At 46.7% G+C, this 19,684-nt stretch overlaps 3 protein-coding genes and 1 non-coding gene across 5 annotated transcripts; 2 read left to right on the forward strand and 2 right to left on the reverse strand.

The window, feature by feature from the left end:
• The first annotated feature begins 212 nt into the window (after window positions 1–212).
• On the forward strand, window positions 213–1,639 carry LOC123410262 (26S proteasome non-ATPase regulatory subunit 14 homolog). The gene is made up of 2 exons (XM_045103171.1): window positions 213–479; window positions 579–1,639. Exons 1-2 carry the CDS (start codon window positions 359–361, stop codon window positions 1,367–1,369), a joined length of 912 nt encoding a protein of 303 aa, XP_044959106.1. The 5' UTR covers window positions 213–358; the 3' UTR covers window positions 1,370–1,639.
• Window positions 1,640–2,479: 840 nt separating this feature from the next.
• Window positions 2,480–4,208, forward strand: LOC123411264 (probable serine/threonine-protein kinase PBL17). Its single transcript, XM_045104198.1, has 4 exons — window positions 2,480–2,693; window positions 2,810–3,105; window positions 3,197–3,332; window positions 3,401–4,208. Exons 1-4 carry the CDS (start codon window positions 2,624–2,626, stop codon window positions 4,048–4,050), a joined length of 1,152 nt encoding a protein of 383 aa, XP_044960133.1. The 5' UTR covers window positions 2,480–2,623; the 3' UTR covers window positions 4,051–4,208.
• Window positions 4,209–11,087: 6,879 nt separating this feature from the next.
• Window positions 11,088–11,159, reverse strand: TRNAH-GUG. The gene has a single exon. It is a non-coding gene; the product is annotated as a tRNA-His (tRNA).
• Window positions 11,160–11,660: 501 nt separating this feature from the next.
• Window positions 11,661–16,026, reverse strand: LOC123411235 (protein APEM9). Of its 2 annotated transcripts, none has more exons than XM_045104171.1 (7): window positions 15,842–16,026; window positions 15,574–15,726; window positions 15,019–15,183; window positions 12,992–13,069; window positions 12,625–12,904; window positions 12,070–12,443; window positions 11,661–11,964 (listed from the first exon to the last, which is right to left on the reverse strand). In XM_045104171.1, the coding sequence occupies exons 2-7, from the start codon at window positions 15,630–15,632 to the stop codon at window positions 11,835–11,837; spliced, it is 1,086 nt and encodes a 361-aa protein (XP_044960106.1). In that variant the 5' UTR covers window positions 15,633–15,726; window positions 15,842–16,026; the 3' UTR covers window positions 11,661–11,834. The 2 variants fall into 2 exon arrangements, with proteins under 2 accessions (XP_044960106.1, XP_044960107.1); XM_045104172.1 differs by having other exon boundaries at window positions 15,019–15,257.
• Between the last annotated feature and the right edge of the window lie 3,658 nt (window positions 16,027–19,684).

Below are 19,684 nucleotides of genomic sequence, written 5' to 3' on the forward strand. Positions count from 1 at the left end.
ATTAACTTTTTTTTTCTTTTGTAAGGGATGTTCCATTAACTGTCTGTTGGTTTTACATTTGTCCATAGGAATTTCATGGCCGACTGTTCCATTTGCGGGCCGCCGCATCCTCCGTTTCACGAGCAGTCCTTCTTGATGGGTTTTTGAGCCTACAAGGAAAGGAAAGGAAAGAGGACATGTCAAAAAGAAAAAGGAAAGGAAAGGAAATGAAAGGAAAGGAAAGGAAAGAGGGCGTGATAAATATGGCCCTCGTTGTCGTCGTCGTCGATAATTTCCTTGGCCCTGGACGGCCAGATCGATACGCCAACGCGACCTGTACGATCAGATCAAGCTCGCGAGCGAGACAGCCGGCAGATCCATGGACAACCACATGCTTGCTGGCCTCCCCGCGCTGCCGCCGGCCGCCGACGCGGCGCTCCCCGACTCGTCGGAGCAGATCTACATCGCCCCCGTCGCGCTCCTCAAGATGCTCACGCACGGTACGCAACCAACAAATCGGCGACCGAATCTCCAATTAATTACTCTCCTGTGATTAGGTTTAGTAGTAATGTTCTGATCTGATCTGCGGATGGTTGCAGCGCGCGCCGGGGTGCCGATGGAGGTGATGGGGCTGATGCTGGGGGAGTTCGTGGACGAGTACACGGTGACGGTGGTGGACGTGTTCGCGATGCCGCAGAGCGGCACGGGCGTGAGCGTGGAGGCCGTCGACGACGCCTTCCAGACCGGCATGATGGGCATGCTGCGGCAGACGGGGCGGCCGGAGATGGTGGTGGGCTGGTACCACTCCCACCCGGGCTTCGGCTGCTGGCTCTCGGCCACCGACATCCAGACGCAGCTCAGCTTCGAGCAGCTCAACCCGCGCGCCGTCGCCGTCGTGCTCGACCCCATACAGAGCGTCAGGGGCAAGGTGGTCATGGACGCCTTCCGCCTCATCAACCCCACGGCGATCCTCATGCGCCAAGAGCCGCGCCAGACCACCTCCAACGTCGGCGCCACCGTGCGCCCCTCCCTCGACGCGCGCATCCAAGGCCTCGGCGTGCACTACTACTCGCTCGTCATCGGCCACCGCCAGAACGAGGTCGAGGAGGGCATGCTCGCCTGCCTCAACCGCAGCCGCTGGTCCCACGGGCTCGTCCTGCCAAGCTTCGACGACGACGAGAACGAGGCCGCCGTGAGCGGGATCCGGGACCTCGCGGTGCAGTACGACGTGCAGGTCAGGGAGGAGGACGCGACGCAGCCGGAGAGGCTGGCCGTGGTCAGGGCGGGCAGGCCGGACGCCAAGAAGCAGCTCGGGGAGAGAGCCGAGGCCGCCATGTCCGGCAACATCGTGCACACGCTCGGCATGATGCTCGACACGGTCGCCTTCTAGCTAGGCACGCAGCACGTATGTGACTTGGGTTTCGATCGTGCCAGTTCCATAGCTGGATGAACTTCGTTTTGTCTACGGTGATCGCTCTTTGCAAGAAGCTTTGCTCAGGACATATCTGCAGAATACGCCGCCGAAGGATAATTGACGATTGAGTATGCTCTTTGGTTCTCTGGAATCTGAATAGTCGGTATACCTATGATAGTATGTGTTTTAAATTGACGAGCTAGCATTGAAATGACAGTTTAGTCTCATGAGGAGCAGACAATGCAATGTTCCTGCTCTCCTGCGCCTAGTGTTTCTTTGTCCTAAGGTTTTGAGTAGATACAATGGGATTTGCCCCTCTGTTAATTGTTTTGGATTGTTTAGGACATCTCCAACGCTGATCCTCCAACCGAATATTGTATCGGTCCGTTGACAATTCAAACCGGACGAATTTCATCAAACACAATGAGAAATTCAACAAAGTTTTGAACATATTTTCTATAAAACAGATGATATTTCGTCCCTTTAACTAAACCAAGCCCCCAACACTCAAAGTAATTTTTAAAAAGCACAATCCGTCCATGCAAATATCTCTAGCACAACAACAGTTCAAATTCAACGAAATAAACGAATGTTCAACAAGTTTTTCTAAAACCTCTAATTTAAATTCAATGATACTAGAGTAAGTAAAAAATTGAAATTGCAATCTTAATATTGCGAATATAAGAGGAAAATTTTATAGGGAGCAAAACTAGTGAATTTACACTCTAAAATATGCCTCTAAAAAGGACTTATATTTAGGAACGGAGGGAGTAATAAGCATGCTTCGGTTTGTACGAAAATCATCTGATTTGCTTGTAATTCGTTCGATTTATGAAAATCAAACTTAAAATGTTTGTGAGTAGGTTTAGATGATTGATTCTACATCAACATACTCGGACGGGTCCTCCATTCATGGAGGAACCGATTTGTGGGTGAAGGATGCTTCAATTCATTCATTCATTCCCACCCCCGCCATTGGTGGTTGGCGGCCGCGAAGGCCCGAAACAAGAGACGTAGGCGTGCCAAATTAAGGCAGCCCCAAAGCCAAAGGGCCACGCCCTCCGACCATTCCTCCCATCACCTCTGTCCTCGCCTCCACATCTCTCCGGGCGCGTGGTCGGTCGGGGGCTGCCATTCGCCTCCGCCGCCACCGCCACCGCCACCGCCCGGACCTCCCCTACGTCGATCGGCCGATCAACTAACAAGCCTGCACACCCTACATCTCCGAAAATGCATCGGTGGCTCATCGGCAGCTGCGGCGACATGCGCCCGCCCCGCCGCCGCATCCAAGAACCCCAAGGTACCTGCGTGCGTGCGCCGTGTCCACGTTCTCGCATCCTCGATTGCTCCGGCGTGCGCCATGCATGCATGCGCGCGCTCTCGATTAATATTTTTGGGATTAATTCCTTCGTGCAGAGGAGCCCCGGCCGCGTCGGCGCACGTCGTCCCCGCCGAAGCTGAGGAAGACGAGCTCGGAGCCGATCATGCTCTCCGTGCCCAAGGACCTGGCGGAGTTCCGGGCCATGTCGGTGTACGGGAACCTCAGGCTCTTCACGTACGACCAGCTCAGGCGGGCCACCGGCGACTTCAGCCCCGCCCAGATCATCGGCGAGGGCGGCTTCGGCGTCGTCTACAAGGGGGTCGTCGGCGCGGCGGTGGTCGCCGTCAAGCAGCTCAACCCGGAGGGCATCCAGGGCGACCGCGAGTGGCTGGTCAGTCTCTATATATCCACATATATACATGCATGCTCCACGATCGATCACCATCAAAATGTCAACCCGTGGATCGCTCGCGTGCATGCAGACAGAGGTGAGTTGCCTAGGGCAGTACAACCACCCGAGTCTGGTGGAGCTCATCGGCTACTGCTGCGACGACGACCACCGGCTGCTGGTGTACGAGTTCATGGCCAAGGGCAGCCTCGAGAACCACCTCTTCCGACGTACGTCTTACACCCACATCAAACCCACCTCTCGATCTGTTAATTAGCTGACACAATGGACGTGGCAGGCGCGTGCACCCTGTCGTGGACGACGCGGGTGAGGATCGCGCTGGACGTGGCGAGGGGGCTGGCGTTCCTGCACGGGGCGGAGCGGCCCATCATCTACCGGGACTTCAAGACCTCCAACATCCTGCTCGACGCCGACTTCAGCGCGAAGCTGTCGGACTTCGGGCTGGCAAAGGAGGGGCCGGTGGGCGGGAAGACGCACGTGTCCACCCGGGTGATGGGCACCTACGGCTACGCGGCGCCGGAGTACATGGCGACGGGGCACCTCACGGCCATGAGCGACGTCTACGGCTTCGGGGTGGTGCTGCTGGAGATGCTGGTGGGGCGGCGCGCGCTGGAGCCGAGCCGGGCCGGCAGGGCCGGCAACCTGGTGGACTGGGCGCGCCCCATCCTCATCCGGGGCAAGAAGCTGGAGAAGGTGGTGGACGCGCGGATGGCGCAGCAGGGCGCCTACTCGGCGCGCGCGCTGGAGCGGGTGGCCAGGTTGGCGTACGACTGCCTCAGCCAGAACCCCAAGGTGCGGCCCGCCATGAGCAGGGTCGTGCTCGTCCTCGAGGCCGCGCTCGCCATCCCGCCGGAGGAGGAGAGCGATGGCGCGCGCCGCGAAGGAGGCCGTGCCAGCGCCGGCGCCTCTCCGACTCCGGCCCGGTGATCGATCATGGATGCGATGCCCGCGATGTCGTGTGTATATAGATTTTTGAAGTGTGGTTTGGTAACTGCGAGAGGTAGGCGTGTGTGGGTAGATTTAAATGCGGAGAGAAAGCGCGGTTGTGGACGAACCATTCAAATCAATTTGTTGTTGAAATGAAATGCGTCTAGATGGCGAGCTCGAGAGGACCAAAGGATGAAGGGGACACGAGATGGCGTGTTTCCTTCGCTGCACACATCAGCTCGCGGCACCTTCGATTCGCCGACGACGAGCTACTCCTTCGTCGGGAGGCACTCAGGTTAGTCCTTCGGGATGAGAGGGGTGAAACCATCGATGCGAGATGCCTTCGGGAAGGGGAAACCCTAGATATCGGTGACATGGTGGCCTTTCCTTGTTTTTTTGCGCGGATTCGGGATTGGTTGCCGGAGATCGGAGCTCCGACGAGGGCGGCCGGGGATGTAGCGTCGGGCCTGACGAGGGGAACGACGGGTGGTCCGACAGGTGGGCCCAGTGTGGGCTCGGAGCCCCATAGCGCATCAATGGCGGATGCCCGACACGTGGGGAGAGATCGGGCCGCTCATATTTCGGAAGGGGGTATAAGACCCCGAGCCACACCGCGGCTTGACCTAGAGGAGGCGTTCTCCCACTTCTGGTCGGCGCCGTCGAGAAACCCTAGATCGAGCGAGAGTGATTCCTTTGGCTGGTGGAGAGGGAAAGTCGGGGGAGACCCACGCTCCTTCGCGGCGGTGACCGCGTCTCCTTCGCCGATGGGAGATGGAGACCGAGGATTCCGTGGTGGCCGACGGGGGGAACCCGGTCGCGGGGCACGCGGGCCTGGTCCTGCTCCTGGACGGGGCGGCGTTCGTGGTGGTGACCGGAAGTTCTCTTGGAAGCGGGATGACGGCGGCAACAACAACTCCTCTACGTCGAATGTCGCCTCTGGATCTGATGACACCTCGCGCTGGGAGGAGGCTGCGATGGGGAAGCAGACGGCTGAGGGTGGGATTTGGGTTCCCAAGAGCCAGGGGTCCTCTGGATCTGCGGGTGAGGGAACAGAGCGACAGATCTCCACACCTCTGCGTCGGAATCAAGGCCCAAAAGCTAATCAGGTGAACCCTTCCAGTACTCATGATCCATGCCCCATATGCAAGTCTCGAGAATACGCTCCTGCGTTCTGTGCTCAAGCATTTTGTGAGAGATGTGGCCGCTTAGGACATCTAGCTTCTGTTTGCTGTGAGTTTCTTCCTTGGAGTTGTGCTGCATCTATGTGTGCGTTCCAAACAAGGGGACAGGGGTTTTATTACATACATGATTCATGCTCTGCAAATTTGATGAAAGAGAGATCCAACAATATTGTTGTGAGTATAGTTGAGGGGGAGACGTCTACTAGGCAGATGGAGCTAGATTTAAATGATTATCTTGCCACTGGATGGCGGTGTTCTGCTCATGCCATCGGACCGGGAGTGTTTGTAGTGAGATTTCCTAATCCTAGAGCTATTGCTCAAATTTGTTATGTGGGTCGCATTGTGCTTAAAACTAGTGGTGTTGTTGTGAATGTTACTAAATGGTCCTCTGCGGTTGGATCTAAGGGAGTGATGGAGGTAGCATGGGTTAAAGTTTGCAATGTGCCTCTGGATAAGAGAAGTGAGAGAAACATGGCTTATGTGGCTTCCTTGATTGGTGTCCCCTTGGAGATTGACTATGCTACCTTACATCGTCCTGCTTCTGCTAGGGTGAAGATTGGTTGCAGGAGTGTGGATGAGATCTTATCTATAGCTGAGGCTATTTTGGGGGAACATTTTTATGATTTCTACTTTGAAGTGGATCAGATCCTGGTGAGAGATCCTAATCGTGGTAAATCTCTCCTTAGTGCTGGTAAGCACATGGATAAGGAAAAACATGAGGATGTAGATGATAATAAAAATAAAAAACCTAGAATTGATACTAGTCCCAGGAAGTTTGTGGAGGAGAAAAATGATAATGAGCAATCTGGGGGTAAAAAAACAAATCCAGGAATCTCAAGAGAGCATAGAATCTGATGTATCCTTGCATACTTCTCTGTTAATTGATTCTATGGCTATGGAATTCATGGAAGATGAAAAACTTGTAAGTCGTAATATTCCTCATGGTGATATGAACAAAAAAATGAGATCTCCTGTGAGTGAAATAAAATCCTTTGCTGATGTGGTGAGAATTGCTCCTCAGGTGACTCCTGTTGATGCTGAGAAGGGGGAATGTGATACTGGAAAGGTGGAATATATGGTGGAATCTCCTGACAATGCTGTGGAAGTGGAGGTGATTCCTACTCCTCCCTTGGCTACTGAGGAAAATTTGAGATTCAGTCTTCGTAATGTGCAGAGCAAGATGGAGGATGTGCAGTTGAAGGCTGCTGCTGTCAAGAAAAGGAATGCAGAAGGTACACTACATTCTCACAACTCTTTTGATGCTTTATCCAATCAAAAAATGATGTTAGCTGCTTCTAAGATGGGGGTGATTATTCCTGATAATGATTTTGTTAATATTGATATTATTAGGGAATTGGAGAAATTTAGAAATAATAATGCTAGGGTGGAAAGAGAGGATGTAGTGGAAGGTGAGGAAGATGTTAATAATATGTCTTTGATCAATGCTAATGGGGTAGTTACTCCTTTGGAGTTGGGATGGATGGAAGAAGGCAATATGGAGGAGGATGATTTTACTATTGTGAGATCTAAAAAAAGAATAGAATTAAGAAACCTGTGGTGATAGCTAGACCTGTTACTAGGAGTCAGAAGAATGGTACATCCTTGGATCAGAAGATGGGTGCCCCCAACGAGATTCCTAAGAGGGGCCCCAGAGGGAGGAAAAATTCTAAAGGTGTTATATGAAAGGGGTCTTTTGGAATTGTAGGGGGGGCACGTAGAAAAGGGATGGCTTCCTGTTTTGCTGATATTATTAAAGATCATTCTCTTGATTTTGTTGGTTTTCAAGAAACCAAGAGAGAAGAGTTTCCTGTCAAATACTTAAGTAGAGTGGACCCTGGTGGTTTTTTTGTTTGGAATTGTTTACCCTCAGTGGGAAGATCTGGAGGTATCCTTTGTGGGGTTAAGAAAGAGAGCCTGGAATTGATTTCGTGGACGTTGGGGAACTTTATGATGCAGGCTCGTGTTTTTGATGTAAGAAACAAATGCATCTGGGTGTTGGTTGTGGTGTATGGTGCGCCACATGATGATCGTAAAGACGATTTCCTGGATGAAATGCTTGCCACATGTAGTAATATTGATGTCCCTTACATTACTGGGGGAGATTTTAAGTGCAGGAGAAGAATAAAAAACATGGTAATCTCAAGTTTGTGGCGAAATTTAATGATGTTATCAACTCCCTGGGCCTAAGAGAGATTGATATGGGAGGAGGGAAGTATACGTGGACTAATAAGCAACGTCACACTACTTTGGAAAAATTAGATAGGGTTTTGATGAGTTTTAGTTGGGAAGATATGTATCCTTTGGTTTCTGTCCGTAAGCTGGTGAGGGAGGTTTCGGATCATAACCCCTTGCTGTTATCCACTGGAATGGAGGTGAGAAGTGCTCCGGGGCAGAGAGAATTTAGATTTGAGCTTTCTTGGCTTAAGAATGATGAATTCGTTCCTAAGGCCAAGAGCATCTGGGATCAAGTTGTTAGGGCAGATGATCCTATTGATATTCTCAATATTAAATTGAAGCGCATCAAGAAATATTTTAAAGGGTGGGGATCAAACAGATTTGGTCATAGTAGGAAAAGAAAAGATGAGATTAAGAAAGAATTGGAAGAGATTGAAAAGATGGAAGAGATTGGACCTTTGGATCCTGAGGTTTATGAGCAAAGAACTGCATTATATGCTGAGTATAATGAGATTCTTTATAATGATGAGATTTTTTGGCTCGAGCAATCTAATGAGAGATGGTTGTTAAAAGGGGATCGTAATACAGCTTTTTTTTCATAGAGTGGCTAATGGTAGAAAGAGGAAAAATACTATACATTCTCTTGTTAATGGAGATATGGTGATTGAGGGGACGCAAAACCTACTGAGACATGCAACAGACTTTTACAAAGAGCTATTTGGTCCTGCGAATGGTAATATGTTCCACCTGGATCCTAATACTTGGTCCAGTGGGGAAAAAATTGGTATGGAAGATGATGAGTTTATCACTGGTAAATTTACGGAGGAGGAGGTGAAGAAAGCCTTATTTTCTATGGAAAGTAATAAAGCTCCAGGTCCAGATAATATACCTGTTGAATTTTATAAATACTGTTGGGGGTTTGTTAAGAAAGATCTGATGAGACTGTTTGATGCGTTCCACAATAATTCGTTGGATGTGGCTCGTTTGAACTATGGGGTGATTACTCTGCTTCCTAAGCTGGATGGAGCTAAAAAGATCCAACAATACAGACCTATTTGTCTGCTTCGTTGCCCATATAAGCTGATTACCAAGGTTCTAAACGACAGGGTGGCTCTTTACTCTGATGTGCTCATTAGTAGACATCAAAATGCTTTTATTAAACATAGAAATATTATGGATGGTATCCTTACCTTACATGAGATTTTACATCATACTCAGAGGAAGAAAAGATGTGGTGTAGTCCTAAAACTGGATTTTGAAAAAGCTTACGATAAGATTAAGTGGGAGTTCCTTTTGGAGTGTCACAAGAACAGGGGTTTTGGAGAAACTTGGTGTGGTTGGATTTAAAAAATCCTTTATGATGGCACGGTATGTATCAAGTTGAATAATCAGAAAGGCCCGTACTTCCAAAGTCATAAAGGGGTCAGACAAGGTGATCCTTTCTCCCCCTTCTTGTTCAATATTGTTGTGGAGGCCCTCTCTAAGATGGTGAGAAATGCCCAGAAGGAGAAATTGTTTACAGGTTTGGCCTCTGACCTTGTTGAAGATGGTGTGGCTATTCTGCAGTATGCAGATGATACTGTTATATGTTTTGAGCATGATATCACTGCTGCTGTTAATATGAAACTCTTGCTATATATTTTTGAGATGATGTCAGGTTTGAAAATCAATTTTGAGAAAAGTGAGGTGTTCTGTGTGGGTGGTGATGACATTGTTATAAATACTTATGCTGACATGTTTAACTGTCAGATAGGTCATTTCCCTATGAAATATCTAGGAGTTCCTGTAAGTGGGTCTAGTCTCAGGAGTGTTGACTGGATGTTTTTAGATGAGAAATTTCGTAAATGTTGTGAAGCCTGGATTGGGAATTCTGCATCTTCGGGGGGCAGGTTGATCCTGATGAACTCATCCTTAACTAGCATAGTGTATTACTATATGGCTATGTTTATGCTTCCTAAGATGGTCATATATAAGCTGGATAAGCACAGGAAGAAATTTTTTTGGCGGGAATCTGAGGGAAACAAGAGATATCATCTTGTCAGGTGGGATCGTATCTGTAGGTCCAAGAAAAAAGGGGGCCTGGGGGTGAAAAACTTACATAAGCAGAATGTGAGCTTGTTAGTCAAATGGTGGTGGAAGTTAGAAACACAACAAGGGTTGTGGCAAGATGTGATTAGGGCTAAGTACTTTAGGAGAGTTGATGTGACATCTATCTCCAGTAAGTTTTCTGATTCTCCTATTTGGAAGGCTATTATGAAAGTTAAGCCGCATTATATGGCTGGTAGAGAGGTGATCTTGAGATCTGGTAATATGACTAGATTGTGGCATGATTCGGTGAATGATACTCCTCCTTTAAAAAATTTGTATTCGGAACTGTTTTATATTTGTAATAATCAGGATATTACCATGAGGGATTTTAAAGCCTAGGAGGGAGGTGATCTGTTTAGGAGACAACTGACGCCTATTCTGGCGGGCCAATTGGCAGAGCTGAATGCGGTGGTGGATCAATGGGTTTTACGTGATGATCCGGACCAGATTAGATGGAAGTTTGGAAAAAGGTTTTCTACTAAATCTATATATGAGCATTTGGAGAAAAATATTGCTGGTTGTGATTTTCGCTGGATCTGTAGTGCAAAATTACCTCTTAAGATTCAAATTTTCCTATGGCAGTTGTTTCAGGATGCTATTCTCACACGAGATGTGATGAATAGGAGGAAATGGAAAGGTAACCCTAGATGTTCTTTTTGCTCAGAAAGGGAGACTTCACAACATTTGTGTTTTTCCTGCCCTGTGGCTAGAGTGGTTTGGAGAACAGTGGGGTGTATGCTGGGGACTAGTAATGGCCCTGATAATTTGTGGCAATTTTATGCTTGGTGTTTTACATATATGCCTAATGGTGCCAGGTTTTATACTTTTGGTTTAGCTGATGTTTGTTGGGCACTGTGGAACTGCCGCAATAGCGCGAGTTTGAGAGGAAAAAGTTGGGGTCTCCTTTTGATGTGGTCTATTCTACTTGTGGATTCCTGACGTATTGGGCAGGACTCCTTACAGGGGACGATAAACTGGCGATGGAGAGGGGCGCGAAGATGCTGAAGATGAACGCGTCAAATATGCTGAGGATATGTGCGGCCCCAGAGGATGGTTGCTGATGGTTGGAGTTGCTGGCACTTAGTGCTTCTGGTTGATGGTCTCCCATGTGTGGAGTAATCTCAGGCGTGGACCTATGTAATATACTATTTGCAGCTTGTCTCTTTAAACTTGGTAGTGGTTATGTGCGTGTTATGGGTGTTCTTGGGTTTTTGCCCTACGATAGGTGTAATATACTATTTGCAGCTTGTCTCTTTAAACTTGGTAGTGGTTCTGTGCGTGTTATGGGTGTTCTTGGGTTTTTGCCCTACGATAGGCTGCTCGATGATGAGTGTCTATGTGTAAGTTTCCCAAAAATGCTCTGAACTCGCACCCATTTTTCTGGTTTCCTTTTTGAACAAAGCATGACTTGTATTTCCGTTATGTGAGTAATGGAAAAGGGGTTGCCCGGTTCTAAAAAAGAAATTCTGGTTTCCTTTTTGAACAAAGCACGATTTGTATTTCCGTTATGTGAGTAATGGAAAAGGGGTGCCCGGTTCTAAAAAAAAAAGAAATGCGTCGTGATACAAAAAACAGACGGAAAGAAAAACAATGTGTGGCTGCTGGGATTCGAGCCCAGGTCTCCACGGCCACAACGTGGAATTCTCACCACTAAACTACAGCCACATTGATGCACTCATAACGATTCTTCACTTAAACTACAAGTCAGAGCACGCAGTCGAAACCTAATGACTCATGTTCCGCATGGTCAAAACCAACGAGTCTGACGCAGCTTTCCCTGGGCAATTGACACTGATCCACATTGTGATCTACGAAGTACTCCCTCCGTTCCTAAATATAAGTCTTTCTAGAGATTTCATTAGTAGACTATATACGGATGTAGACACCTAGTAAAATCGCTTAAAAGACTTATATTTAGGAACGGAGGGAGTAGTATATTCAGTAGACTCACTCATGTTACATATTGCTGGGCCCTGAACACCAGCGAGTTTTCGATGTGAAACAGCTTCTCATTCACTCTACATTATTTATATTTCTGAAACATGTGTACGACATACGATGATACAAGCAGAATCGGTGCATACAGTTCTCCACCCTGAGCTCACTTCACTGGCTAGCTGCAACTTTACTGAAACTAAACCCGCATGAACCAACACAACAAGAACAAAGCCTCTGAACCAAAAATTTCAAACTTGGAATGCCGATATCAAACATTGCCATGATGTATCTAGCAGAGTTATCAGCAGCACAAAAAGCGACTACTATCCTGCGTGTCCAACTTACAATTCACGGTATTTGCTAGTTACATGTGGGATGGGTAAGTACATCGGTATTGGTGTATCACCAGCTTCCTCGAGGGGCTTGCGGCGTCTGTTGAACGGCTGCTAACGGGTTCATCTGGACGGAGAATGCGAGCTGAAGGGCGTCGAGGAAGGCCCGACGCAGGGACGAAGCGTGTTGGAACACAGCCCTGTCCAGCGCATATTTGCATGAAAAAACATTCAGCTGTATCAGAAAACCACACAAGATGCTCTGGATCGTTTGGACGTCTACAGCAGGTAGATGAAACCTTTACCTCTTCAAGCCAGCGCCTTTCCTTCGTAGAACGTAGACTGTCGAGAACAGCAGTGAGAACAGAAGCATTAGCTTGCCACTTGGTAGAACAATATGCATTCTACCAAGCTTTACGCGCACCGAATGGAACCACCAAAACATGGGATCAAAGTTATTTCTGACGTGCTGAAGGGAAGGCTCAATGGACTTTGGTAAGCCATTTGTTTTCACATTGGGTGCACGCGTGGTGCTTGTCGGATCATCCTCATGTGTTGTTGCTGTTGGGCCTTTCTCAGAAGCGGAAAGGTTCCTCTCTGCTGATTGTTTTGCTCCTGCAGCAGTGGATGACTTTTCATTTGCAGCTGCTTGTAATGCATGAAGTTTTTCTAGTACCTCCTGCAGAAAAATTAAGCAAGAACTCAATGATGCAAACAAATTGAAAAGTTAGGGGAAAATGAATGCAGAGACAAAAGAATTCCACGACCAACATTGTAAGAAAACAATATGAAAATATGGGAAGTCCTAACTCAGCATGCTATAGTTATCTATAACTAATATACACCATCCCAAAAATTACCTGTCGATCTTGCTCAATCAATTCTGCCTTTTCTACCCATGAGATGGCATTTTCAGGCTCATGAGAGGCAATGCTAAGGAATGTAACTGTATACAATTCCACCACCTCCAAATACTCTTCAGTTGTCATAGTTGATGTAACAATAAGACCATTTGAAGATTTTTCCTGTTCTCCGTTCAAAACATAAACTTGATCATCTGTGTATCTCCATTTAGCAAGGAAGTCCTCAAAAATTGGTCGAAGGTCAGGGCCAGAACCTTCTGCCATTAGCATGGTAGCCCTATATGGAAGATACATGTCAATGATACAGAAAAGAGGAACCACAAAGTAAAACCAAGAATACATGAGAATTTTATGTAACAACTACCCTGTCAGGAAAACTTTCACCGGTATTGATGCCACTGAACCATACATAGCTTTAAGCTGAACAAACATCTCAGCTGTCCTGGAAACAGTTAGCATATGTGTTAAAAATATACGTACTAGAATAAAACCAGGTACCAAAAATTATGCAAATGTTCTACACAATAGCAACGAATGTCCATATCATCAGTATTTAAGAACTTCATGATATAGCATATGGCTTTTCATAAGCACCCATATAAAAGTAGCTGAATAAAGAACTTTCTAGTCCACATACTCATTTGCGGACGCGAATTTTTGGGACATGCAGCCACGCGCTGCCGAAATCCAGCCCGTCTGCCCGTGCGTCGCGATTGCTAATTAATATAGCCCATTAACAAATACCTGACTGTTTTATTACCAGCTCCGCGAATATGTCATGTTATACACCGCGACAGTGGCCCAAGGCGGCATTTACGTTTGTACTAATACGCCAGCCACGCTGCGCCCGGGGCCGATGGAATAACTGCTCTCGGTGGCTGGGTGGACATGATTGAGCACGCACCCCAACTCGCTCCTCGCAATGTGGAACTCCCCCCAAGCCGTCGCCTATTGAGGAACAGAGTGAGGGAGTGGAGATGGGTTCTACACAGATAGGGATCGGTTTAGGCCCTCAAAACCATTTGCCTGATCCGTTGTTTTCTTCTGCCTACGAGCGTGTGCGCCCACCTGTATTGATCTCTCGTTTTGCCTGGATCCCCCAGTGTCACGACATCGTTGGGGCCAAGTTCTTGATCTGGGTCCTCCGGTGAGATCGGCGAGCTGCCATTCCCCCTTGATTCAGTGGTCTTTGGAAGCCATCCCGGGCGGCTCGGGGCAATGCGAGAGGTGGCTGAAGATGACCCAAGCGGCAGATTTGCAGATTTGTTAGATTGGGTTGAGGTTCATCAAGGAACAGACACGACAGGTTCAGATGAGAAAAAGGTTGAGAGGGTAGCGAACAAATACGCAGTGCTTGATGATAAAGTTGGCTGGGTTAGGAGGCAAGATTTAGTTGCCGCTTCTTGTTTTTTGTTTCAACATCCATCTTGATCTTACAGACGTTCTGGCACCAGCTGTTTGAGGAAAAGGAGAGCTGCGATGTCAGACGAGAGACCTACAAGCGCTGAAAGGGTGACTGTGTTGGAATCAGCACTCACAAGATTTGCAGAGAGGGATTCAGAAACAGTGGTGAACCCATGTGTTGGATTGACATTTGATTCAATATTTGAGGCGTATGAGTTTTACGACCTGGTTGTTGGTGTGGTGTGATGCAGGAGTGGAACTAACCCGGGACATGGATGAACACATGGTTGTGGCCTTCAGCAAGATGAGAGAAATGAAGATGGAGAACTGAGGAGAATGGTTCGTCGGCAACTCGGCATGAGCATTTATAAAGCAAGCCATATGTTGGAAAGTGCAGCAGGGAGCGTCCTGCAGCTAGCCGTTGGGGCTGGGATGGTAGAGGCACATGGCTCGATTCATCAATGCCCAGACCTGCCTTGTGGGCCATGTGCTACACACGTCAGGTGAACGATACGCGTCTATACCAAATGCAATACGGTGTGAGTGGAAACCATTATACGGCTTGCGCGTATTGGAGTTGCACGAATCGCGCGGGCACGAGCGGTGTGGATACCAAACGCGTGTACCTGCATGTCCACTCGCGATTATTCGCTTCATTTGCCCCCTTCCTAGGGAAGCTAGCAATTGAAGCACGTGTATGAATATGCATTCATAAGACACATCCGGTAATAAGTGAGACAGTTTAGTTCCACTTTTTATTCAGACAACTTTTAAGGTGATTCTGGCGATAAACAATGCATCACCATATATAGCTGGCAATGATGTTTTTCCTTTTTGCAAATCCATTAAGCCCAAGATTTTTTCTATTTTAGCAGCATTAGATTCAGGTTGATCAACATCCTTATCTTATTACAACACATTGACAAAAACTGGAAAATGATCAGAACTCATAGCTTACTGCAACAGAAGGAAACAACTAGGATTTACCTTCTGAGCTCTTTAAGTGCTTGAACGAGTACAATCCCAACTAATTCGAGCATCTCCAAAAGCTCATCATCATCGCATACTCTTCCCATATTGGCCGCCCGAACTTGATCAGACACGGACAATGCAGTCAAAACCGCTTGGTCGAACGATCCGCTGACCAGATAGCTGAACCATGATAGTTGCAACAGAGTAAGTGAACAAGTTCCAATCTTTTATCTCCCCCTTTGGAATCTTGCATGCTAAAAATATGAATACACCAGGGTCAACTACGCAAACTGTCATCAGCAATTGGAAGAAAGGAAGTGCCAATGTCTACCTAGCAATTAGCATCGAAAGCATGTCCATTGACTGGTCTGAGTAAATCTTGCTACACTTTCAGAGTGAGGGAAATTGCATAGAACGAAATTTGCTGCTAGTAATGTTGTAGAAAGACAATTATCTTTTATTTGTCCAATTACATGGTGGTGACTGGTGAGCAAGCAGGATGAACACGTATGCTAACAAGTACGACCACGAAACAGAGTAGCGGGGCAGAGGGAGGAGGAGGAATCTTACCACTCGGCGTCGTCTATTTGCTTCCAGAGATCCGTTACCCCGGCCGCTGAGGTGCCCATGGCTCCCGGTCCCCCGCCTCCGCCTCGCGAGTATGTACCTAGCCCTTCCTTTCCACCGGCCGGGGAGCGCCGGTCAGGGAGAAGACGCGCCGTGCTGCGGCAGGGAGAGGGGGAGATGGTTGGGGACGGATTCGGCGGAGAGAGACGGAGAATTGTTGGGATTTCGAACGGAGTGGATAGCTGATGCGGGGGGGCGTTTCTGTACTCACCGGAAGAAAGGTTCCAGCACCTCGAGAGGGAGAAGGAGAGGAAGAATCGATGGCGCCGGCGAGCTCCAGCGGAGGACGGAGCGGAGTGGAGCCGCGCGGTCGAAGTCGTCGGCGAGCTGCGACGGGGACGGCAGGCTCCTCCGGTGGAGTCGTGCCCAGGCTGGCCTCCTGGGTAGATTTTTTTTTTTTTAGACAATCCTGGGTAGAGTTGGAGTCGTGGGACGGGCGGGCGGCCCAGTCGGGCCGAGCCGTGAGTGTTGTTGTTCGATGGGCCTCCGTGTACATTGTTATTAGGTCAGTTTACAGCCCATGTAACAGGTACCGCCTAGACTGGTAGCATTTAGAGTTTCAGATTCGCTCAAAAAAAATTTAAGAGAATCTGATTTTTTTTAATAAAAAGATAGAGTTTCAGATTCGCTCAAAAAAAATAGGGTTTCAGATTTACCTAAAAAAAAAGAGTTTCAGATTGTACATTGAGAGCAAGTTTAACTGCCTCTTTCAACTAATATAGACGGATGGATTGAGATGATTGTACCAGTGACTAGGAAGAAAGTTCTTATAAAGTCGGTGTCATATACACTCCCCACCTATTCAATGGGGTGTTTCAAATTACCTTGAGAACTGTGTGAGAAAATTGATAAATTATTGAGGCAATTTTGGTAGGGTGCAATAGAAGAAAAGAGAAAAGCAGTGTGCGCAACTTGGAATGATACGACACAACCGAAGTATATGGGAGGATTGAGTTTTAGAAAAATAGATTATTTTTTTTAATTTGACCATGCCAGCTAAACAAGTGTGGAGACTGATTCAGAACCATTTAAGCCTTAGTGCTCAAAATTTGAAGCCGGTGTACTATCCTAATGATGACTTTTCAACCTCTCAGGTAGGGGCAAGGCCGTATAAAATTTGGGGATTAATTCTGGAGAGCGGAGAAGTTTTGAAATACGATCTGGTTAGAAGGATCGGTGATGGACAATCTACGCACATGTGAACGGATAACTGGATCCCAAGCGAGGTCATGATGAAACATGTTGCACATCTGAAATCGGGAACACTTATGGTCGCCGATCTAATTGATCCTATCAACAGAGTATGGAAGAAGCAAGTACTCAATGATCATATGATGGCGTTGGATGCGGAGAGTGTACGACATATCCTTTGGCCACCATTATATTGTGAATTGTTGAGGTAACGGGTTTGTGTTGCGGTCAAAATTTTGGTTTGATACTCCACAGCTTACCATTGCTACAGCGAGGCCCCGGTACCTAGCCGATAGACCCATAATTGGCCTAGTATCAATTTCACCACTTTCCTTTCCATCCAATTTGTAAAAGACCCACCCCTCAAAAAAATGTAAAAGACCCAAACAGAATACAAGGGAGGCTAGTTACGTTACTGGGCATACTCTCTACAGTGAGTGTACTTGTGTGCTCGCCTGCTTAATTAGGCATGTATTTAACTTTAATCAACCGTGAGGGTTAACCCTCTCGATCCGAATTGTATCCCACTTCATATAGATTATCAGTAATAAAGCTTAGCATTTTGTCTAAAAAATGTATTTAACTTTAATAAAAATTAATCTTATTAACATACTAGCCATAATATAATTTCTAGTTCCTTTTCCTGCTAGTAGATTAAATGGATTTAAAAAATGTGTTTCAAAAAATAATAGACGGAGATGCTTTTTAGCAAAACACGTGTCCAATTTACGTTTCAGTAAAATTCACGAAAAGAAAACTTTATTGTTTCAGCACTACATTTACTCTTTGACATTAGTGTATTATATTTTTTCAAATATTGTATGAAATAACACATATTCAAAACTACATAATTAAGTGAAAGTACGTTTAGTTCTACAGTGTTAGTTATACATTTTTTGTAAAAGAAATAAACTTATTTTTTATTTCTCATCAGGCCCCGAATTCCTGAAGACGATCCTATCTGCCTCACATGGACAGCTGTTGTATCAATATCGCCCAGTAGCGTATAGGTTACAACAAGATCATGGTCATCTCATGGAGGGATTGCAACCAATGGATCACCATGATCACAGTAACGTACTTACGTTACAATCATATTCAGCTGACACCACGGTATCGCCGTGCTACACAAGTCTATCTTCGCAAGTACTCACTCTATAAACTAATATAAAAGTGTTTAGATTATTAAAACCGTATCTGACTCAATTTTCAGCTCCACGACGAACAAGTCCTCTTCCATTTGCACCATCCCTACGGATCTTCAATTCAGTACAAGTCATTTTTAACGTGCTGTCTAGTGATCTTCACGTGGCCAAGTGCGTTTGCCAAAATATAGGGCTCCTTGGACTTCATTATTTTCATGTTAAAGAAACACCAAGTAGAACAGCAAAAGTACGCTCGCATCACCATCGTTGCGTCAGTGTTCCGTGGAGACATCACCTTTGACTGAAATACTGCCTCTGAGTTTCTAAATGTAAAACGTTTTGACTGTTTAAATTAAACTATCAAAACGTCATATATTTAAGAATAAAGGGAATAACTATTTTGTTTCAAGAGAACTCGAATCACGTTAAATATAGGGTATTAATTCCTAATGAGGTTTGGGGCATCTACACTCGGACCTCTATATCTTTCTTAAACGTCCGAAATATCCTCCCGGTTAATGTCAGATCGAGAAAATTAACCCAACCGAAACCTTACTTCCTTCCTAAACGTCTGGATTGACCGACACCCATCATATCCATCTTAAATCCAGAGACGATATGAGGGCTCGCGGACGGTCTCGGGCACATCCGATCGGTCGGCCACATAGGACGCGGCCCACTCCGGACCACATTTTTCTTTCTTTATTCATTATTTTATTTTGTGTTCCTCCTCTCCATCAATCACGTGCAAGTGATCGTACATAGGAGTGTGGCTACTTAGACGAACAAATAGGGGACATGTCCAGACACTGACCGGACGCGTATGCGGGCTTTTAGAGCATCTACAGTCGGACTGGGCAAATACGGCCCCATATACGTATGCGGACGCGCCCGAGCACGCCCGGGGGCGCATCCGGATGGCCCCTTAGATTTCACTCACCGGATCCACATATCTCATATTCGGACTCTCAAATCCATGTAAAACCATGCATGTCGATCATACAAACCATTGTCGCGCGTAAATAAAAAAATTTGGTAGCGAACATAAATAGTGATTACATAAAATTTATTTGAAGTGCACAATCAATCATCTGTTTTTTGGTTTTCATTGTGCGTCCACATATGATCCACTAGATCATTGAGTAGTTGCATGTGCATCTGATGATCTCATATATTCTGATGCATCTATAGAAAGTTTATAAGCTGAGTAGCATCTTGATCTTTCGGGATTTCAACTTGTTCTCGAGGTGCTTCAAAAATCATTTGTCACTGCAAAATAACATTGTGCAAATTATTTTGCATAATATAGCGCTCCTTGGACCATCACCCTCATCCTCGACAATCATATTGTGCAAAATAACACAACATGTCATCAGTTTCCACAAAGTTTCTAATTCTCACATCATTGCAGCCCCACGAACAATTCACCAATGAGCTTGCAGCACTCTGAATGCCCTCTCACCTTCCTTCCTAGTTGTTTCATGCATTGTTGCGAAGTCCTTTTGTTTATTGCCCTATGGTTCGGATATGGTTTTAACAAATGCAGTCCGCTCGAATATATGACATAGGCAAGATAGTCTCTCCTACCAGGGAAAAGCCTAGTAGTAGCGCGGGTTAAACAACTAGTAGTAGCACCGGTGCACGTGATATAACTAGGGCGCTACAGCTAACTGGGTAGTAGTGGTGCAGGTACCACCCCGCGCTATTACTACGTCTGT

Source organism: Hordeum vulgare, chromosome 7H (genome assembly GCF_904849725.1).
Source record: "Hordeum vulgare subsp. vulgare chromosome 7H, MorexV3_pseudomolecules_assembly, whole genome shotgun sequence".
Taxonomy (NCBI): Eukaryota; Viridiplantae; Streptophyta; class Magnoliopsida; order Poales; family Poaceae; genus Hordeum; species Hordeum vulgare.